This window comes from Sphaeramia orbicularis, chromosome 22 (assembly GCF_902148855.1).
Source record: "Sphaeramia orbicularis chromosome 22, fSphaOr1.1, whole genome shotgun sequence".
Taxonomy (NCBI): domain Eukaryota; kingdom Metazoa; phylum Chordata; class Actinopteri; order Kurtiformes; family Apogonidae; genus Sphaeramia; species Sphaeramia orbicularis.
In genome coordinates, this window is record NC_043978.1 from 18,857,648 (window position 1) to 18,874,809 (window position 17,162).

The 17,162-nt window shown below is 37.0% G+C and overlaps 1 protein-coding gene across 3 annotated transcripts in view; it reads left to right on the plus strand.

The window, feature by feature from the left end:
• zfyve21 (zinc finger, FYVE domain containing 21) overlaps positions 1–16,544 on the plus strand; it is a 22,459-nt gene extending 5,915 nt beyond the window's left edge. Inside the window, exons 3-8 of one of the 3 annotated variants that reach the window (XM_030126868.1) lie at positions 1–146; positions 2,311–2,386; positions 4,968–5,059; positions 5,501–5,554; positions 10,320–10,450; positions 12,466–16,544. The exon at positions 1–146 is cut by the window's left edge and continues 23 nt beyond it. In XM_030126868.1, the coding sequence (XP_029982728.1) occupies positions 1–146; positions 2,311–2,386; positions 4,968–5,059; positions 5,501–5,554; positions 10,320–10,450; positions 12,466–12,501 (535 nt within the window). In that variant the 3' untranslated portion in view covers positions 12,502–16,544. Of the gene's footprint in view, positions 147–2,310; positions 2,387–4,967; positions 5,060–5,500; positions 6,082–10,319; positions 10,451–12,465 lie in introns of those variants that run through there. The other 2 variants (XM_030126870.1, XM_030126869.1) reach the window with 2 other exon arrangements.
• The last annotated feature ends 618 nt before the right edge of the window (positions 16,545–17,162 follow it).

Genomic DNA, 17,162 nt, shown 5'->3' on the forward strand with positions numbered 1-17,162 from the left:
CTGTTTCTGCGATAAATGCTGCAGTAAGAAGGTGGCGCTGCCGCGAATGTGCTTTGTTGATCCGGTTCGACAGTGTGCAGAATGCAGCCTGGTCTCCCAGAGAGAGATGGAGTTCTATGATAAGCAGCTCAAAGTGCTGCTGGGAGGTGAGAAGTTCAACCGGAGACCGCAGATAATACTGAAGGCTGTTCACGGGAGGATTCACTTTCATTTTCCTGATTTATAGTGTTGGCTTTTTCAAAAATAAAACATTGTGGTTACGTTTTAAAGCAGTGAGAATACTATTTTATTTTATTGTTTCATCCACCAGAAACTAGTTATTTCCCAGTCTAGTCTCAAAGTTTTATTCTTTAACTGGTCGTACTGGTTGAACTGCAGCACAGTGTAGTTTACTGTACGTCAGCTGTCACGCGAGCATTGTAAATAAAGAGCGCAGTGACTAGATGGTGGTGTGGAAATAGTTTAACAATGAAAATAAAAACAAACCAACGGCCACTTGTAGCATCTACAGGTCGAACATTTCACAAGGCTTTAGTAACAGAGCTGTGTTCAATATCACCAACATGTAAAAATAAGCAGTTGGTAGAAAACAGCAACTTTACTCAGGTAACTCGGGCAAAGGATGCAACACACAAGGAGAGAGAAGTATACATAAGTTTTTACACCACTTCGAAGTATTCGAGGGCTGTAGTTTTTCCTATTGCAGCGCTTAACAGAAATGAAAAGTGCTGTTTATACTGACATATATTTTTGTTTACTTGGTTATTTTATTAATAACTACTCCAACAACTTAAACCAATACCGTTCTAAGTAGAATTATGTGGTGGTATTAATTATTTCTGTATTATTGTCCTGGAGGTATATACTGTAAAATATTCCTAGACTCTTTCCTTGGTTATTTTAATTAAAGAAAATAAGTCTTAAATACTCTTTTTAATGTATTGCTCACCTGTTCTATTGTCTCATACATACTTTATGTTCAGTTTATTATTTTAATGTACTTAATCGTGTGCTGCTGAACCATATTATCTGTAAAAGCAAAACATCCAAACTTCTAAAACCTTCATGGAGATGTGTATATCTGAAACTGTAAAGTAAAGGAAACATTAATATTTAGTTACAATTAGTCCAGTTATTGTCACGTATTAATTATCAGATGTTATACTGTGTCCTTGGTGTATTGAAGGCTGATGTCCATGTCATTGGTTGTGTTAATGCAGTGAAACTGAACAAAGACCATGAACACAGCACACACAAACCCACAGCTCAGTGTTTAACAGGTGCTCATGTGTTCCTGTCCCTGTGAAATGATCTGCCCCCTCATTGTGTTGCTGTTCACTGTGGGTCAGTGTGGAGCTATAAATACTCTCCATCAGCAGCTCAATGCTGCAGGGCGACATTCGGCCTGAATGCCTGCAATGTAAAGCCTGATGCATGCTGGGATATTATGCCATATTGATGATGAGCGATCACAGCTCAGCAGAAAACAGGAACGAATACAATCGTAAAACAGGAATCCATACAGACGTCTACGTAAACAAATAGTAGTTTACATTTGAGTAGAAGGTCACTTCCTGCTGTTAAAAGAAAAAATGTATTTTTCTTTTGTTTGTTACTTGGAGGTTGTTCAGGCCCAATCCCAATTCACCCCTTGGCCCCTCTCCCTTTCCCCTACCCCTCCCATTTGCACGTTCATGTCAAGGGGTAGGGGTGTCCCGATTCTCAATGAGTAAGAGGGGGAGGGCTAAGGGGGAGGGCTGTTTGGCCCTCGAAACGGAGATTTTTCAGGACCACACTATAAACGGAGGGTGTGAGAAATTTCCCATAATTCTATTTGAATAATCAGCAAGATGGAGGTAAACACAGCAAAAAAGTGCAGCAGTGTGATGTAAGAAACACACAAATTTAAGTATTTTCTTCGTAACCAACTTAATCATTTGATCAACTGTTTAATAGCGTTTCAATGTGTTATAGATTGCATTTCTGTGGTTTGTGGTTGATAGCTGTAAAGAGATGACCAAAGCCCATGGAATAGAGACGGTTATAGCTTCTGACGGCATGGTGAATTGTTTCGCAAACAAAGTTGTTGCATTTCTTTATAGGGGCATCGATGATTGATGATGACGTATCAGGTCTCCAAGGGTTGTCTCATTTCATAGAAGAATGTTTCAACCCCTACCCCTTTCAACTCCATTTCAAGGGGTATTGCCAAGTGCAAGGGGTAGGGGTAAGGAGGGAGGGGTGAAAATGAGAATTGGGATTGGGCCTTAGTCATTTCTAACTGTTTAATAGTCATTTTTCTGTTTCCAGGCGGCACATTCGTCGTCACTTTGGGAACGTCAGAGAAGTCTGAAACTATGACGTGTCGCCTCTCCAACAACCACAGGTCAGCTCTGCAAACGGAGTAAATGTAGATTTTAACAACTAAAAACTTAAGTCACATTACACTGTTTGTTTGCAATTAATATTTCATTGAATGATTACACGTAGGAATAAGATGCACATGAAACGGTTTACTCAAAGGCCCATCAAAACTAAATTTCTTTAAAAAATAAATAAAACCCACAAAAAATTAACATGAGTCTATATCTATTTCTCCAGGACTGAAGGGACCTTTAACCCTTTATAATTCACTCATAGAAATACTCTGAAATTCCAAATTTCAACCTTAGCATGTTTTTGGAGGACATAACAAGACTTTATTACTTTTGTGAAATTTTTCAAAATGTTTTATTGAGATGTAGAAAATCAAGGTCAATGAAGATACCATATTTGGTTCCTTAGCCATAAGTGGCAAAAAATAAAATCCAAGAAGTAAACATAAAAATACAAGAAAAACACATGTAAGGTGAAAGGAACATGTATTTTAGAACCTTAGAACATCACTTTTGGAACATTCCAACAACATAAGTGCTGCTCCAGACCCCTGTCCACATCCACATGATCCTTTTGAACATCATTCCTTACATTAGTACCATTACTTCATGGTACCTAACAAAGCAGGTCCACTCACTGTTCATGCAGAGGTGGACCTTACAGACCCTGGAGACCACATTGGACCTGAGATTGTTGCCTTGCTGTCCTCACTATAACTGTTATTGTCACTGTCTTGTAATATATTCGAAGATTACCAAAAATAGTCACTTGTCCGATAAAGGGTAAAGGCAGGGAATGGAAATATGAGCATGCAATGATCAGGTTAGTCGAGAATGTCAGTCTTTCATAAGCAGCCAGATGTGTAGACCTTTCTTCATAAGGACACAGATGCTTCTTCCTCCAGTGTCTCATAGTATCTGATTACTAATGTAACTGTAATATAATCTGCCTCTTTTTAAAGGAGAAGAGTTCTGGAGTTCAGTGGTTGAGCCCAAAATAGTCATGTTTATATACACCCACATCAAAAATCCACCCATGTACTTTATACTCTGCCACTGTTTCTATCCAGAGGTCAAATAGAGAACTCTATATCACTATGTTTGCAAGAAATATTCAGTTTTTTTGCCTTCTTTCTGATAACGACAGACGTCCTACCATTCACGTGTAACTGGTATAACCTGTGAACCTCTTGTGAATTAACCTCCCTCATCTGTTTCATGTGGCACATTCATACAGGATAAGCAAAGTCTGCTTTTAGTACTCATATTTACATTATTGAATATTTCTGATGTCAAGGGCAGGTTCACCACTCACAGATAACTGTTAAAAGATTGAAAAATATTCCTTACACTGGCTGATATGCCCGTGACGGGATTGACCTAGAAGGCTGAAATCCAACCAGAGAAATGTGTGATAATGATTTATAATTGCAACCATTCAGTGTCCTTCACAGGGTTTCATTGGGCCCTTGACAAGACGTTCAATCTAATTTTTAGACATTAAAATGTTATATAGTACATGTCTGACATGACTGACTTGGTGCGTGGTTGGATCGTGTTAAAAATCACAATTTAAAACACTGCTGGACATTGAAAGAAAATCAGGAACTTTGGGTTTAAAAGTATTAAAGGAGTGATATTTTTCTTTTTTAAATAGAATTCTGCATTTTAAAACATCTCCCTGTGGTCTACATAAACTGTAAATGCTCTGCTTGGGTCTGAATTCTTCATTAATTTAACTCTGCAGGTCCATCTTCAACCCTATTTTTTAAGTAATGACTCGAGAAAGTTTGTTTTGAGCGCTGGCCCTTTAAATGCAAATGACCCCACCCCCTCCAGGTTGTTGGCTGTGCTGCTCTGTTTTTGTTCAGCCACTTGTGTTTGTTAATACAACCAACAACTGAAACGTTTTAGGTAATTGGCTTGAAGTTTGGACATATTTTCAGTATGGACTAGAACCACTGCTGCTGATAAACAATTATGGCGTACTCTGAGAAATGTTCGTTGGAAGTCTTGACTAGGGGTGTAAGAAAATAACGGTTCTGGAATATATCACAATATTTCATTTCACAATACTGTATTGATATTAAAAAGTACTGTATCAATATTTTTAGGTATTTATTCAAATGCAGATATTGTGGAGGTTCCTTTTTGTTTTTTTTCCAAGTGATCACAATTTCATTCCGGATGAATTTAAGACAAACCCAGTTCTATATTCTATGTTTTATTGTTTTTATTGATGAATCCAGCTCATTTTCTTTCTTTCTTTTTTTTTTTTTTTTACTTTATTTGTAGACCTTTTCAGCATTTATAGAACTTTTCAACATTTGACATTCAAGACAGTCCATTTTGGTACATTTAAGGAAAGAAAATAAATAAATAAACAGGTCAGTCACAGTATAAACAAGTAAAATGTATTTACAGTTCCAGGCCAGGTAACATATTCACGCACTGTAAAAGAGGCTCCCATATTTTGTTAAATTTGTTGACATAGTTATTTAGGATGCACCTAATTTTTAAATCCAGCTCATTTTCACTGTGTTTGGAAAGTAAAATAACACTATGATCATATGTTTTCCCCTCAAACATCAGGTATTTGTTCCTGGACGGTGAGAGTCACTTTGAGGTGGAGCTGTCTCGGATCTCCAGTATGCAGATTCTGACAGATGGGACGAGTCCAGGAGGTGAGACTATATAACACATTAATCCGTTTTAGGGTCAAAACACAATAATGTCCCATCAGAGAGCGAACTTTAATTGATTATCATTCCAACATTTATTTCAATATAAAGTAGCTCCTTGTTTTGGATAATCCCTTGTGGTCCAACTAAAGCAAAAATAAATTTAAAAGTAAAAATGTAAGTCATTTAGCAACACTAATCTGTCACATTGTCTCTAAAATGTCCCGTCAGAGAGATTTCAAATAACGTGTTTTGACCCTTTAAATAAAACATGAAAACTTACTTTATATAAACACATAATCATTGCTGGAAACTTGACTTGACATGAATCCACTGACTAATTTTACGTTTCTGTCTGCAGTAACACTAACAAACTGTCTCCTTGTGTCTGCTTTCACTCTGGCGGGCCGACTCTTCTTCTTCCTCTTCTTCTTCTGTGCTCAGAGAATGACATTCACACTTACACCAGTCTGCTGGACAGTCACTGTATCTCTGAAGGTTGGCGTCGATTCACTCCACACATCTGCCGTCAGTGTGTGGTTGTTCGTCTCCGTCCCTCCATCCCCTCTGTGTTTTTCAGACCTGGTTTCTTGTTTTCTCCTGCATGCATGAAAACACTCTTCACTGAATCCCAAAAGCCCAAAAATCTTAAGAGAAAATGAATCTGCACTAGTTTTAACTCAATAACCCCACCGTTCAGAACTGTGATCCTCAGTGATGTGTGTTAATCTGTCAGATTTATAAAAGTTGATGCTTCGACAGTGAATTAATCAGAGTTTTACCAAAGTCACACTGCATTTATACAGTACATTTTTCACAATGATGACAGTATCTGCGACAGGGGATTGGACTAAAAGGCTGAAATCCAACCAGAGAAATGTGTGATAATGAGTTTATCAGTGCAACAACTCGTTCAATCGGAATTTTTGACATTAATCCATAAAGACCCAGTGCTACCTTTTTATAGCAGTTCCCAAATGAATTTTACTCTGTATTTAACCTTTCTTAAGTGATTTATCATAACATTATCCTCTGTATTTTGCATTTTTTCAGTGAAAATCATGTATTTTCCTGTATTTAATTTACTGGTCATGTAAATGTTCCTATGAAATCAGAGTAAAGTTGAGAGTTATTATATCAAAAACAGAGAAAACTGAAGAAAAAGTGACTTTCAGTGAAATATATCATAAACTGAACATAAAAACAAGTGTCTCCATCCACTGCCATTGATCCAACTCCATGGGTTTTACTGGTGAATCAATTTTGTAGAAGATGACAGTGTTTCCATGGTAACTACGGAGCCGCTGAACGTCCAAATGGGTCATATTTGATGATCATGAAAAGACGACAAACTGTATTTTAGAACAATTATTCACATGGATTGATAGAATTAGTGGATCAACAGGTATTAAACATTTACAACAGTAGACGATTTTGTTCAATGGATGTTTGGGCCTTTATGGGTTAAAATGTCATAACTACATGTCTGATAGTTGGTTGGATGAAGGTGAAAATTACAACTTGAAACACTGCTGGACACTGAAAGAAAATCAGGAAATTTGGATTTAAAAGCGTTAAAATCTGAAACACATTAAGCTGCTGTTAAATGTCGCCTGCAAACATCTCTAATAGCCCAGTATCATCATGGAGAATCCACAGAGACCATCTCCAGTGTGATACAATATCAAATAGGTCTTAAAGTCTTAAATTGAATTTGTCTAAACCTGCAGAAACAATCAATTAATCAAACCAATTCAAGTAATCTTTATTACTTAAACCAAATGTTACATATTGCAAATTTGCCAGGTACATTATAGAACACCCTCTTGTAGCCTCAACAAGGAAAAAGCTCCCGAAAAACTCTTAAAAGCTGTTGCTGATTATATTTATTCAGACGGACTTGTCATTTTTCACACATAATGCCCAGATTTTACAGGTTGCAACTTCTTAACTTTAAATTGAAGTTGTTTTGTGTCTTTCCCCTTAGTTAGAACTAATAGAAGCAACTCTATAACACTGGGCTTAAAGCTGGTTTTGACACTTCTCAAACAAAAATCATCAAAAAATCAACAGTTTAACCTGTCATTAAGAACATTAGATCAATGTATCTTCCACTTCTATAAACTCACTGACCACATTATTAGGTCCATGTGTTTAACTGTTCATTACTGCAAATATCTGACGAGCTAAACACACGGCAGCATCTTGGTGGATTTAGACACATAGACATTTTCAAGATGAAAAATGATTTGGTTGACTCAGATTTGCTGGTCTGAGTACTTCACAAACTGCTGATTTCCTTGGCTTTTCACACACAATCTAGCTCTAGGTTTTACAGATCACGACAGAAATAAATGGAAAAACACTGATTAAAAAAGCAACAGTAACTCAAAAAATAACCACTTGTTGCAACTGAGGAATGCAGGACAGAATCTGTGACCACACATGCTGAATCTTTATAAGGGGCACATGGTACTAGCAAGGTGTACCTAATAAAGTGGCCAGTGAGTGTCTGTTCATCCCCTGTTTTAAGCCTTTGTATACCAGTGTTTTTGTTTTGTTTTTTTAACACATATCTTTTGTAAGGTTTTAACACATTACATATCTTTTCTGACATGAGCTGATAATATTGTATGGGTCTCCCTTGAGCATAAACCCCCAGAATCCCCCCACCCACCCACCCAAGACCACCTCTGAATTTTGAAACAGCAGTGAAAATAAATAACAAAATAATAATTGACAGACAATATAAGTAATAGTGACTTGAATACTTCTCAACATCCATTTTTGTATATCTGATACATAATCAAACATCATTATTTAAAAAAAAAAAAAAAAAAAAAAAGGGGTATGGCCTCACTTTGTAAGTTATGATGATGATGAGATATCACACCTTGATTCTAAATATTTTTGAAATGAATTCCATATCTTGTGGAAGATATGAGTTTATATATGAGCCTTTCAGTAGTTATGCAGGATGAGAGTTCCACAATCCATGAATTCAACAATGGGCAATCAGCACTTTTCCAATGTCTAGCTATAAGACGCTTTGCATGTATCAGACTGAGCTTCACCAGCCTACAGTACTTTCATGAGTTCTAAGTGCTAAAGTTTCCTGAATAAGACCTAGAATACAGATCTCTGGGCACACTAGGATATCTTTGATAATATTGGAAATTGTGTTAATTATCCTACTCCAAAATTCTTGCATATGTTCATTTTTCACCAGAGTTTTTTTTTTTTTTTTTAAATTTCATCCTTGAATTTCATTTGTTTCAAGTCTGAATGTTGCAGCATGCAATGACCATGGTGTGCTGTGGTGAAATGATTGTCCTGTTTCCTTTTAAACATTCTTTCTTTTGTTATTTTCACAATAGAGAAGTAGACAGAGACATGTACAAGTGACAATCCATTGAAACATTACCAACTCCACCCCCTCACCACCACCTTCGCAGCAGCTTAGTTAATTTGATACAATCATATTAGTAGGAGTAATAACACTAATATGTAAAGGAAAAATACAAAATAAGAAATGGAAATGCCTCTACACACCCAACCCTTAGTCTTCCTAGAGCCCTGACCTTTGACCCCATCCACCACCTTTGGGATGAACTGAAACACTGACTGGGAAATGGGAATTATCAGCAGCTTCTGTGGACAAATGGAGTAAATCTCTGTATCTGGGCTCAAACAACACATTCAAGAAACTCAGGATGGAGTTTTTTAATGTGATTTCTGCTCAGCTCTTGATTCACAACTCTGTACTGTATAAATAATGACAAAAATCTGTCACAATCAGACACAAGAAATGATCTTCCTCATATAGAAACAAAAACACGATGTCGATGCTTTTGGGAAGCTCAGTGTTGACCGTTACTGACCTCGTATCATGATGTTTGTTTCATTACGTGGTCAGATTTTACCACTTTGTCTTGTAGTGTTCCTCTTCTGTTCTCTTATGATTCCCATCATACATTGTGACACATTTCTACGACTGCATGTGCACGTTTGTGAGATTGATTTTAATAATTCCATACAGAGGCAGAAATGTGGGTAAAACTGTCCCATGAAGGATATTTAGTTTGATTGTTTTGATTCCCTGTACTGTACTTGAAACACAGATATTCTAAAACATCCTCACTCTCACCTATAGGATGGTCTGATTCTACATCCATGAGCAATATCTGATTTATTTTATACAATGAAACACATGAATTCAATAATCAGGAGGTTTGTTCTGTTGAATTTATCCATGTGGTGTAAAAACAAATGTCACAGACTTCAGTTATGGAAAAACACAACATTATTATCTAAGTTTACCAGTGTCATTCCCTTTTTCCTTCACATGATTTAACTTTTTATATTTGTTTGAATTGAATAGGATTAGAAACACTAGTTCATTAATCCAAATGTAGTGTAGTTTAGTCAAATTTATCTGAATTATCTTTGTCACTGATCGCAGAAGAGGACTGTTGTTAGGGCTTCAAAAGTTGAAATCATGGAAAAAAAACACCAGAATGTAAAAAACAGACATTTTGCTTTTGCTTCTCTTTCACCACTTTTCCAAGTTTCTGTGTCAGTTACGGACAGAGTAGAGCAGTGGAGTCACAAAATCTCAAAACTGATCAATAATTACAGCCTTTAATCACATATATTACCTCCTGCTTGTCTAAAAACACCTGTAAGCAACTGAAATCTGCTCCTCAGTGTAGATATTCCACAGTGTAGAGTGTAATTCAGATCCTGCTGGAAGGTCATCAATAAAATTTTTACCTAGCAACACCAAAAACCTATCGAGCACCGCCGCTTTAATCTACACTGAACACTCAGTTAAGTACATAACTGACCTCTGTTGTGTGCAAATGCAAGCAAAATTCAATCACAGTTCTAGATTAAATTTAGTTTCTTAAGAAAACAGATTAAAAGTTAACTGAAAATAACAAGAGCGGACTAAAACTCCTCTGAACTAAAGGTGGAATTAAAGTTTATTTTGTAAAACAAATTGGTGTGTATATATATATATATATATATATATATATATAGGAGAAGTTTGTTTTCTGCTACGTATCTGGATCCAAGTGTAGATAACTGTCTAATTAGATTTTGTTGTATTAGGTTTGTGTTGTACTTAACAGTTTGTAGACTGTGTTCTGTGGTTGGAAAAGGCTCTTAAACCAGTAGGTTTAATGTTAGACCTGACTGAAGGGGTCAGGCCTTTGGACTAAACCCTGAACCAGAGTTCTGACTGTGTTTGTGTGTCCAGGGGGGACGTCCCGGGCCAGTGGGATGCTGCTCCACTATAAACCCATGGGCAGCCAGGATGCCCAGCAGCTCCGCATGGAGGCCGCCGACGACAAGAAGGTGGCCTCGCTATGGCTGGCTGCCATGCACAAGGTACGGCCTGGGTCTCCTGCACATTTAGACTGACATTTAGACAATTTAGACTAAATTTTATGTTAAAGTACAAACTAAACTTTAACCACTTTACTTTAGTAACCAGTCAGGTTTTGTTCTGCTTTTGGTTATAATCAAAGTTAGTTTAGTTTGTGGAGTCAAATCAGAAGTCAGAGGGACTTAAAGGCACTTTAACTAGTTTCCATTTACAAATAACTACTTTTCACTTTCACATATAATGCATTCCACTGTAGATCCTGTTTTTACATTTCTTTTTCTTATATATGTTGTACATATTCTTATAGTGTGTTTTGTATTACGTGCTCATATTGTGTTGATACTGTTTTCATTTAATATATCTGAGTATTTAAGTTTGCACCTTCTTAGCCAAGAACTACCTGTCTAAATAGAAAAGTACTCAGAGCCTCCGCCAAGCCAGATCAGCTCCCCCCCACATCACTACGAAAATGTAATCATTTGTTCCTTGTGCCAGTATCAACATTTCCTGAAAATTTCATCCAAATTCATCCAGAACTTTTTGAGTTATCTTGCTGACAGAGACAAACAAACCTTGATGAAAACATAACCTCTGCCGTTCCTTGGTGGAGGTAAATATTACGTGTATACATAATGACAACAAACATTCTTGAATCTTGAATCTTAAGCCCTACTCACACAGTACGAGTATCACCCATGAACCTCAGGTAATTTCTAATATTTTTCGTCATATGTGATATGAAACTTGAGCAAATCGGCCATGTCTGTTATAAATGAAAAAATTCCCACTGCAAATAATGTACCTTATTTCAGTAAACACAACAGTTCTGTGATAATATTAGTCTAATGTGAAATGGCATCTCTGTGATTTGCACCATTTTTGTTTCCTCCTCAGTGAAGATAAATGAGTTTTAGAAGTGTTTGTGTGGAAATTCAGGAGTCATGATATAACATGGACATTCACTGAAAGGGCAAAGTCTGAAAAGATAATGACATGACGGGAAACCATAAGGAACTTTTTTTTCCCAACAGTGATCTGTAAGGGCTGAACCTTTTTGACACTGGAGGAAATAAGGTTAATTAACTTGAATAAGAAACAGACTTTGTGAACTTGTGTAAATGTACTACATGACACACATACTGGACCTTTAATTATGTATTAATATGTGTTATTATGATAAAGTGATTAATCATGGTATCTATAACTTCACCCAGTCCAAAGCTGGGTATTTGTTTAGAACCAATTCCCTCAGTTTGGTTTTAATGCTTGAAAAATGACTAACAAGAGTGATTATTTAATTTTTTTCATTCAGTTTGTCACTTACAAATCGCATCTTGATAGTGATAATGACAAACACTTTTTCGAACGTAAGTAGGAATAAAGGTGAACAAAAGCCAATGAGAGACCACAAATCTAGACAGACCAATCCAGATTGTTATATAGAATACAAGTCACATAATGTACAACTACCTCACTGGCTCCTCAACAACACTTCATGTCTGAAATAGAGTAGGGAGAAGCCAAGTTTATATTGTCCTACCACAATTTTGCATGACTAATATATACAGTCCATTAAAAAGAACAGGTCAGCTGCTAAGTTACTAAAAAAGAGCTCAAATTATAACAAACTGCTGTTCCTCATCCTTATATTTTTTTTTAGAAATTGTATTTTATATATTCCTTTAAACTGGTTTATGTTTTTACTTAGCTTTAATTCATCTTCCATAATTTAACCCTTGTGACCGGAACACACATTTGTTTTAGAGTTGCTCTGACACAATGCATTTTTAAATTCATTTTCCCTCATGAGCCCCTTTTACACAGCACTTGTGTTCATAGCTGTTATTTTTCTGAATATTTGTTAACAATAGGGGAATATGGTTAAAAATGTAATGCAGCGTTTTGATGAGAACATTAAAGGTTCTTCTGTAAATGAAAGGGTGTGTTTTAATTCCAGATTGGAGGCTCTTTTACTTTATCCGGGCTGTTTTGTGTCTTTTCCCTGTGTCCTCCTCAGGCGGCCAAACTGCTGTACGAAGCCCGGGACCAGTGACGTGGAGGCTGAACGTCCAGGCAGCACACACCCAAGTGTTTTCTACCCCACATCTTTGGGGTTTGGTATCGTTTGGATTTTATTAACGCCAGTTCTGATTCCACTTATCCGTCTGATTCCTCGTCAGTCCTTTATACCAGTTATTATCATGGATAATTTTTTGCGAGAAATGTTTGTAGAGAAACACTTTATTACCTCTATAACCAGTACTTTTTTTCCATCAAGTAGGCAGACATTTCTATTTTTTCATTTTGCATCTCTCTAATCCTTGTGTCTCTACATAAATCAGGGCATACAGCTACAGCTTGAGCAGGGAACCAGCAGGAAAAATATTTTGGGAGTTAATTTCCTGTTGTTTTACTGTTTCTCTTGTCTCATCGTGTTAAAACTTTGACATTATAACGTCCAACATGAACATGCGTCGTTCGTTCCCATCTGTCTTAACTTCAGATGCAGATTTCAGATTGTTTCATGTCATTATAATAATAAGTGTATACGCTGCTGTTTACTCATATTTGACATATTCACTGGTAGAAGGAATGAGACACTTTACGGGTCCCTGGAGAATAAGTGTCTTGCTCAAGGGACCTGCAGCAGGATGGATGATAGATGGTTAAACTTGTGAATTCAGATCTTCCAGATGACACGTTTAGCTCATTTCCACTTCACAATCCTGACCTGTGACCTGTCGGGTTTGGTTTTGTGGTTGGTTTTTTCTGTTTTCTGACCACATCAGGTCGGTGTAATTATAGTCTTTGGCCACTTGGGGGCAGCAGAAACACTGACCTATGATTACTTCTGAAGTTGTTAATATATTATTGGCTTTTTCAGCTTTTGTGTGGTACAGAGTTTTCACCCGTGGTTAGATTGGACTCTGGTTTGTTTTCTCATTTTGTGTAAATGTGAACATAGTGATCACGAGTAAAACACCTGAGCAAACACCTTTTTAGAGGACCTGGTCTTGGTCTGAAGTGGTTCATGATCAAATTTGAGGATTTCACATGGTTTGTGGTGTTGTGTTTTGGTTCACTCTGATGTTTTTTTTTTCTTGCATGAAAACAGACTGAACTAAAGGGAAAACACTCTATGATTAGAAACTCATCGGCTGATTTGAAGGTGTGAAAAAGCCCTTTGGCTGTGTTTACACTGCAGGTAAAAGTGGCCCAAATCTGACTTTCTAGCTCATATGTGACTTACATCTGATTTTCTTTTTTTTCTTTTTTTTTTTTTTCAAATCAGACCCAGGCCATTTCTATATGTGGTCCTAAATCATGTGACTTCAGTCTGAACGATCATGTCGCATTTCACTTGACTTTTACGTCACCGAAATGCGACAGGCATCACAGTTGTGCGCTGAAGGAGGCGGGACCCTACAAAATCCATATTTACTTCCATAAACACAGCGTAAATGTTTGTGACGTCACTTCAGGACCATAGACAGTTCACATATGAGTCTGATGGCATCACATTTGAATCATAATGTGAACAAAAAAAATCTGATTTCAGCAAAAAAAAATTTAATTGAGCATTCAGACCTGCAGTGTGAACATAGCGTTAGATTCAGGAGTTCACATGGAAAATCAAAGACCAGTGTTTATGAGATCAGACATGAGCTTTTTGTTTGCATTAGCTCCTGTTTAGGTGGTAAATATTTGTTTAACAGCTACAGAAAAAGAGCTGGAAGTTGATATGAAGTGGCCAAACGCAGACTAATAATACCTGTTGGCTGATCTGAGTCGTTCTGATAAGACGCAGCGTATTCACCGTGACTTTCTTTCAGAGCCATTGTGAGTTGTAGTCACTACAGGTCGTTATTTTGTTGTGTAGTGGAAAAGGCCGAAGTGTCTCCTGTGGGTTAAAGGACGAATCCACCGTGAAGCCGTTGACAACCAGCCGTCTGTGGTGTGAGCTGTGTTTCAGGAGCCTCTGTTAGGTTCGTATTTTAGTGATAAAGACGCTGCAGCAACTTGAACATGAAATTAAAAAAAAAAAAAACACCCCCCAAGCACAAATATGCAAAAACAGGTTTGCAGCAGCAGATTATAACAGTATTCTGGGAAATGTAGGCTTCTCCGACTGCGACACATGTACAACGAGGCTGCTCCTGAAACACAAATCACAAACCGATCCACAGTCGATATAAAACTGACGTCACACGGTGGATTTTCGCTCTGACCCACACCGTTGAGACGTTTTAATGAGGTTTAAATTCATCATCTGCGTTTCCATATCCTCTGTAATCCGTTTCTATCTCTGCTCTCTGCTACAACTATACACACATTTCTATCTTTAGGCTTCGGCGTCTAAGGAAACTACAGACTATTCACTGATTCTAGTGAAGCGAACATGAATAAATGCTTTAAATGTAGTTTCATGTATTGAAGTTTTGTATGAGCTATTTTGTTAAATACACAAAGCGTGTACGTACTTACATACTTTTTAAAGCTGAAGTATAGTTTTTGTAACACTTGTATACAGTTATTCCTTTTTGTCTCAAATGTAAACCGTCTTATTTCCCTTTTTTTTTTTTTTTTTTAATTACCGTGCAGAGTGTGACATGTGAAATCACCACGTTTAATGTTCTAAGTGTTGGTAATATGTTGTGCTTCCAAGGACCTACTATGAAACAAAAAATGCCTGATTGACGTCTGTGTAGAAATGCATCACAGTCTGTTCAATAATTCCTGAAAACATCTGTCATGGATTAGCATTAACATCCAGTCAGAGAGCAGCGTCTGTTTTCCACTAAACTCATCGTCTGCGACCTTTAAAAATTCATTCAACAAAACTAAACCGCTGTTTCCCTCAATGAGGTGAAAGTATTTGGACTTTTTAATCCATGCAGCCAAAAACAACCCTCTTATCTGCTCTTTATACACATACATGCGTCATTTTATTATGTATGTTACAAAAAAAAACTATCATATTTTTATTCTAGTGGGTACAAGGGTTTTCTGAAGATGTTTATGGACCTGCAGAAACCGATAAGTGGCCTCATGTTCTTACTATTTATTTAATTTCTTACTAAAAACCATCCTCAGCTCTGAGTTTGTACGACTGGAGCCACTTCAGTCCCTTTACAGAAACAAAAAAAAAAAGCAGCCAAATCGACCTTTTACTGAGAATTCTAAATTTGCCAGATGTTAATGACAATAAACAGCATCATTTTAATGATATAATGGCCTGATTTTTGTCCAATAAAACCCCCAAAATCTTCTCATTTAGCAGTGAAATTTGGTCTCATTAAGGAGCAATAACAGAATAAAGGTTTACTATATATAACAATTTTATAACTTTGGAATTACACTTTGTATGAGCGTCCTTGGGAGTGTTTTCTCAAAGTAATGTGCAGTTGAGGAACACCGAACAGCCATTTTCTGGAAACTTAGAATAGCTGTACTTGTAGTTTTTATGCCTTAGTTCAGTAATGTCAAGATAACAATGCTATTTTTTTGGGTTTATCTTTATCTTGTAGGAAACAAAAAGCAATTTGTAATGACAAAATTGCTGATCTGAGTCTTACATGTAACATAATGATATCTTGACCTAATGAGATAAATGAAAAAATAACTTTTGTTATATTGAAATACGAAGATTTAAGGTAAAAGTTGCAAAAGCAGCCGTTCTTGTTGCTCTGTTTTCCTCAGTTTTTGGAGTCGACTCGAAACATCCGTTAAACTCTGAGGGAAACGGTGACATTCAAGTGTTAGTAAGTGGATGTAGAGTTTGTTTTTTTCTTCATCCAAACCCTTTAGCTCCGTGCTAATCCTGTCGAAACGGTTGATTTCATAAATGTAAAGCTGCACTTTAGTTGCTTACTCTCAGTAATACACTACATGTCCAAAAGTATGTGGACGCCATCGTTTGAGCGTTGTTTTTTCCCCCCTGTCTCCAAAAATCCTGCCCGATGACACAGATGAATCAGTAAAGACATGGTTTTCCCAGTCTGAGCCGTGACCTCTGACCTCTGGGGTGAACTGAAACGCTGACTCGGAGACCCAACACCAGCTTTCGTCCCCGAACGGAAGCAAAAACCTGCCAAATAACCAACGCTTTGCAGCTGATTCTGATCGGTACTCGGATGTCGTGTTCATACTTGTGGTCATGTAGTGTCTGTTTACATATGTAATAATCCCACTGGGATCCGTGTTCCTTCTGTGTTTGTCCGAGATCGACGGCAGGCATTTGAAGTTTCTCTCTCTCACCTCCACTTCGTCGCATAAAGTTTATTTTTCTACGCTACTCACCTAAGATGTAAAATGAGTTTGATGACGAGAGGAAGAACCCGATGGCGAGGTTTTGTCGTTTAAAAAAAAAAGGACGCGTGTTTTGATGTTGTCCCATGACTGAAAATCCATCTGTGTAAAACTGTTGTTTGTTGTGAAGATAGACATGAGGGCTGCACACTTTCATGTATTTTGGATTATTTTGTCCATTATTTTACCTTCTGTATGTTATCGTTTTCGGCCAGTTACACTTATAAGCTCTACTCATATCCGTTCAATCCAAAACTTTTTTTTTTTTTTTTTTTACACACTACTACTCAGAACCTCATCCTAATTCTGATCAAAATGACACCAGGATTTTTATGTAATATTTCAGTTTCCAGAACCTGATTATTACTCCCTTTTGAAGGATACATCAGAGTAACTTATCTTCAC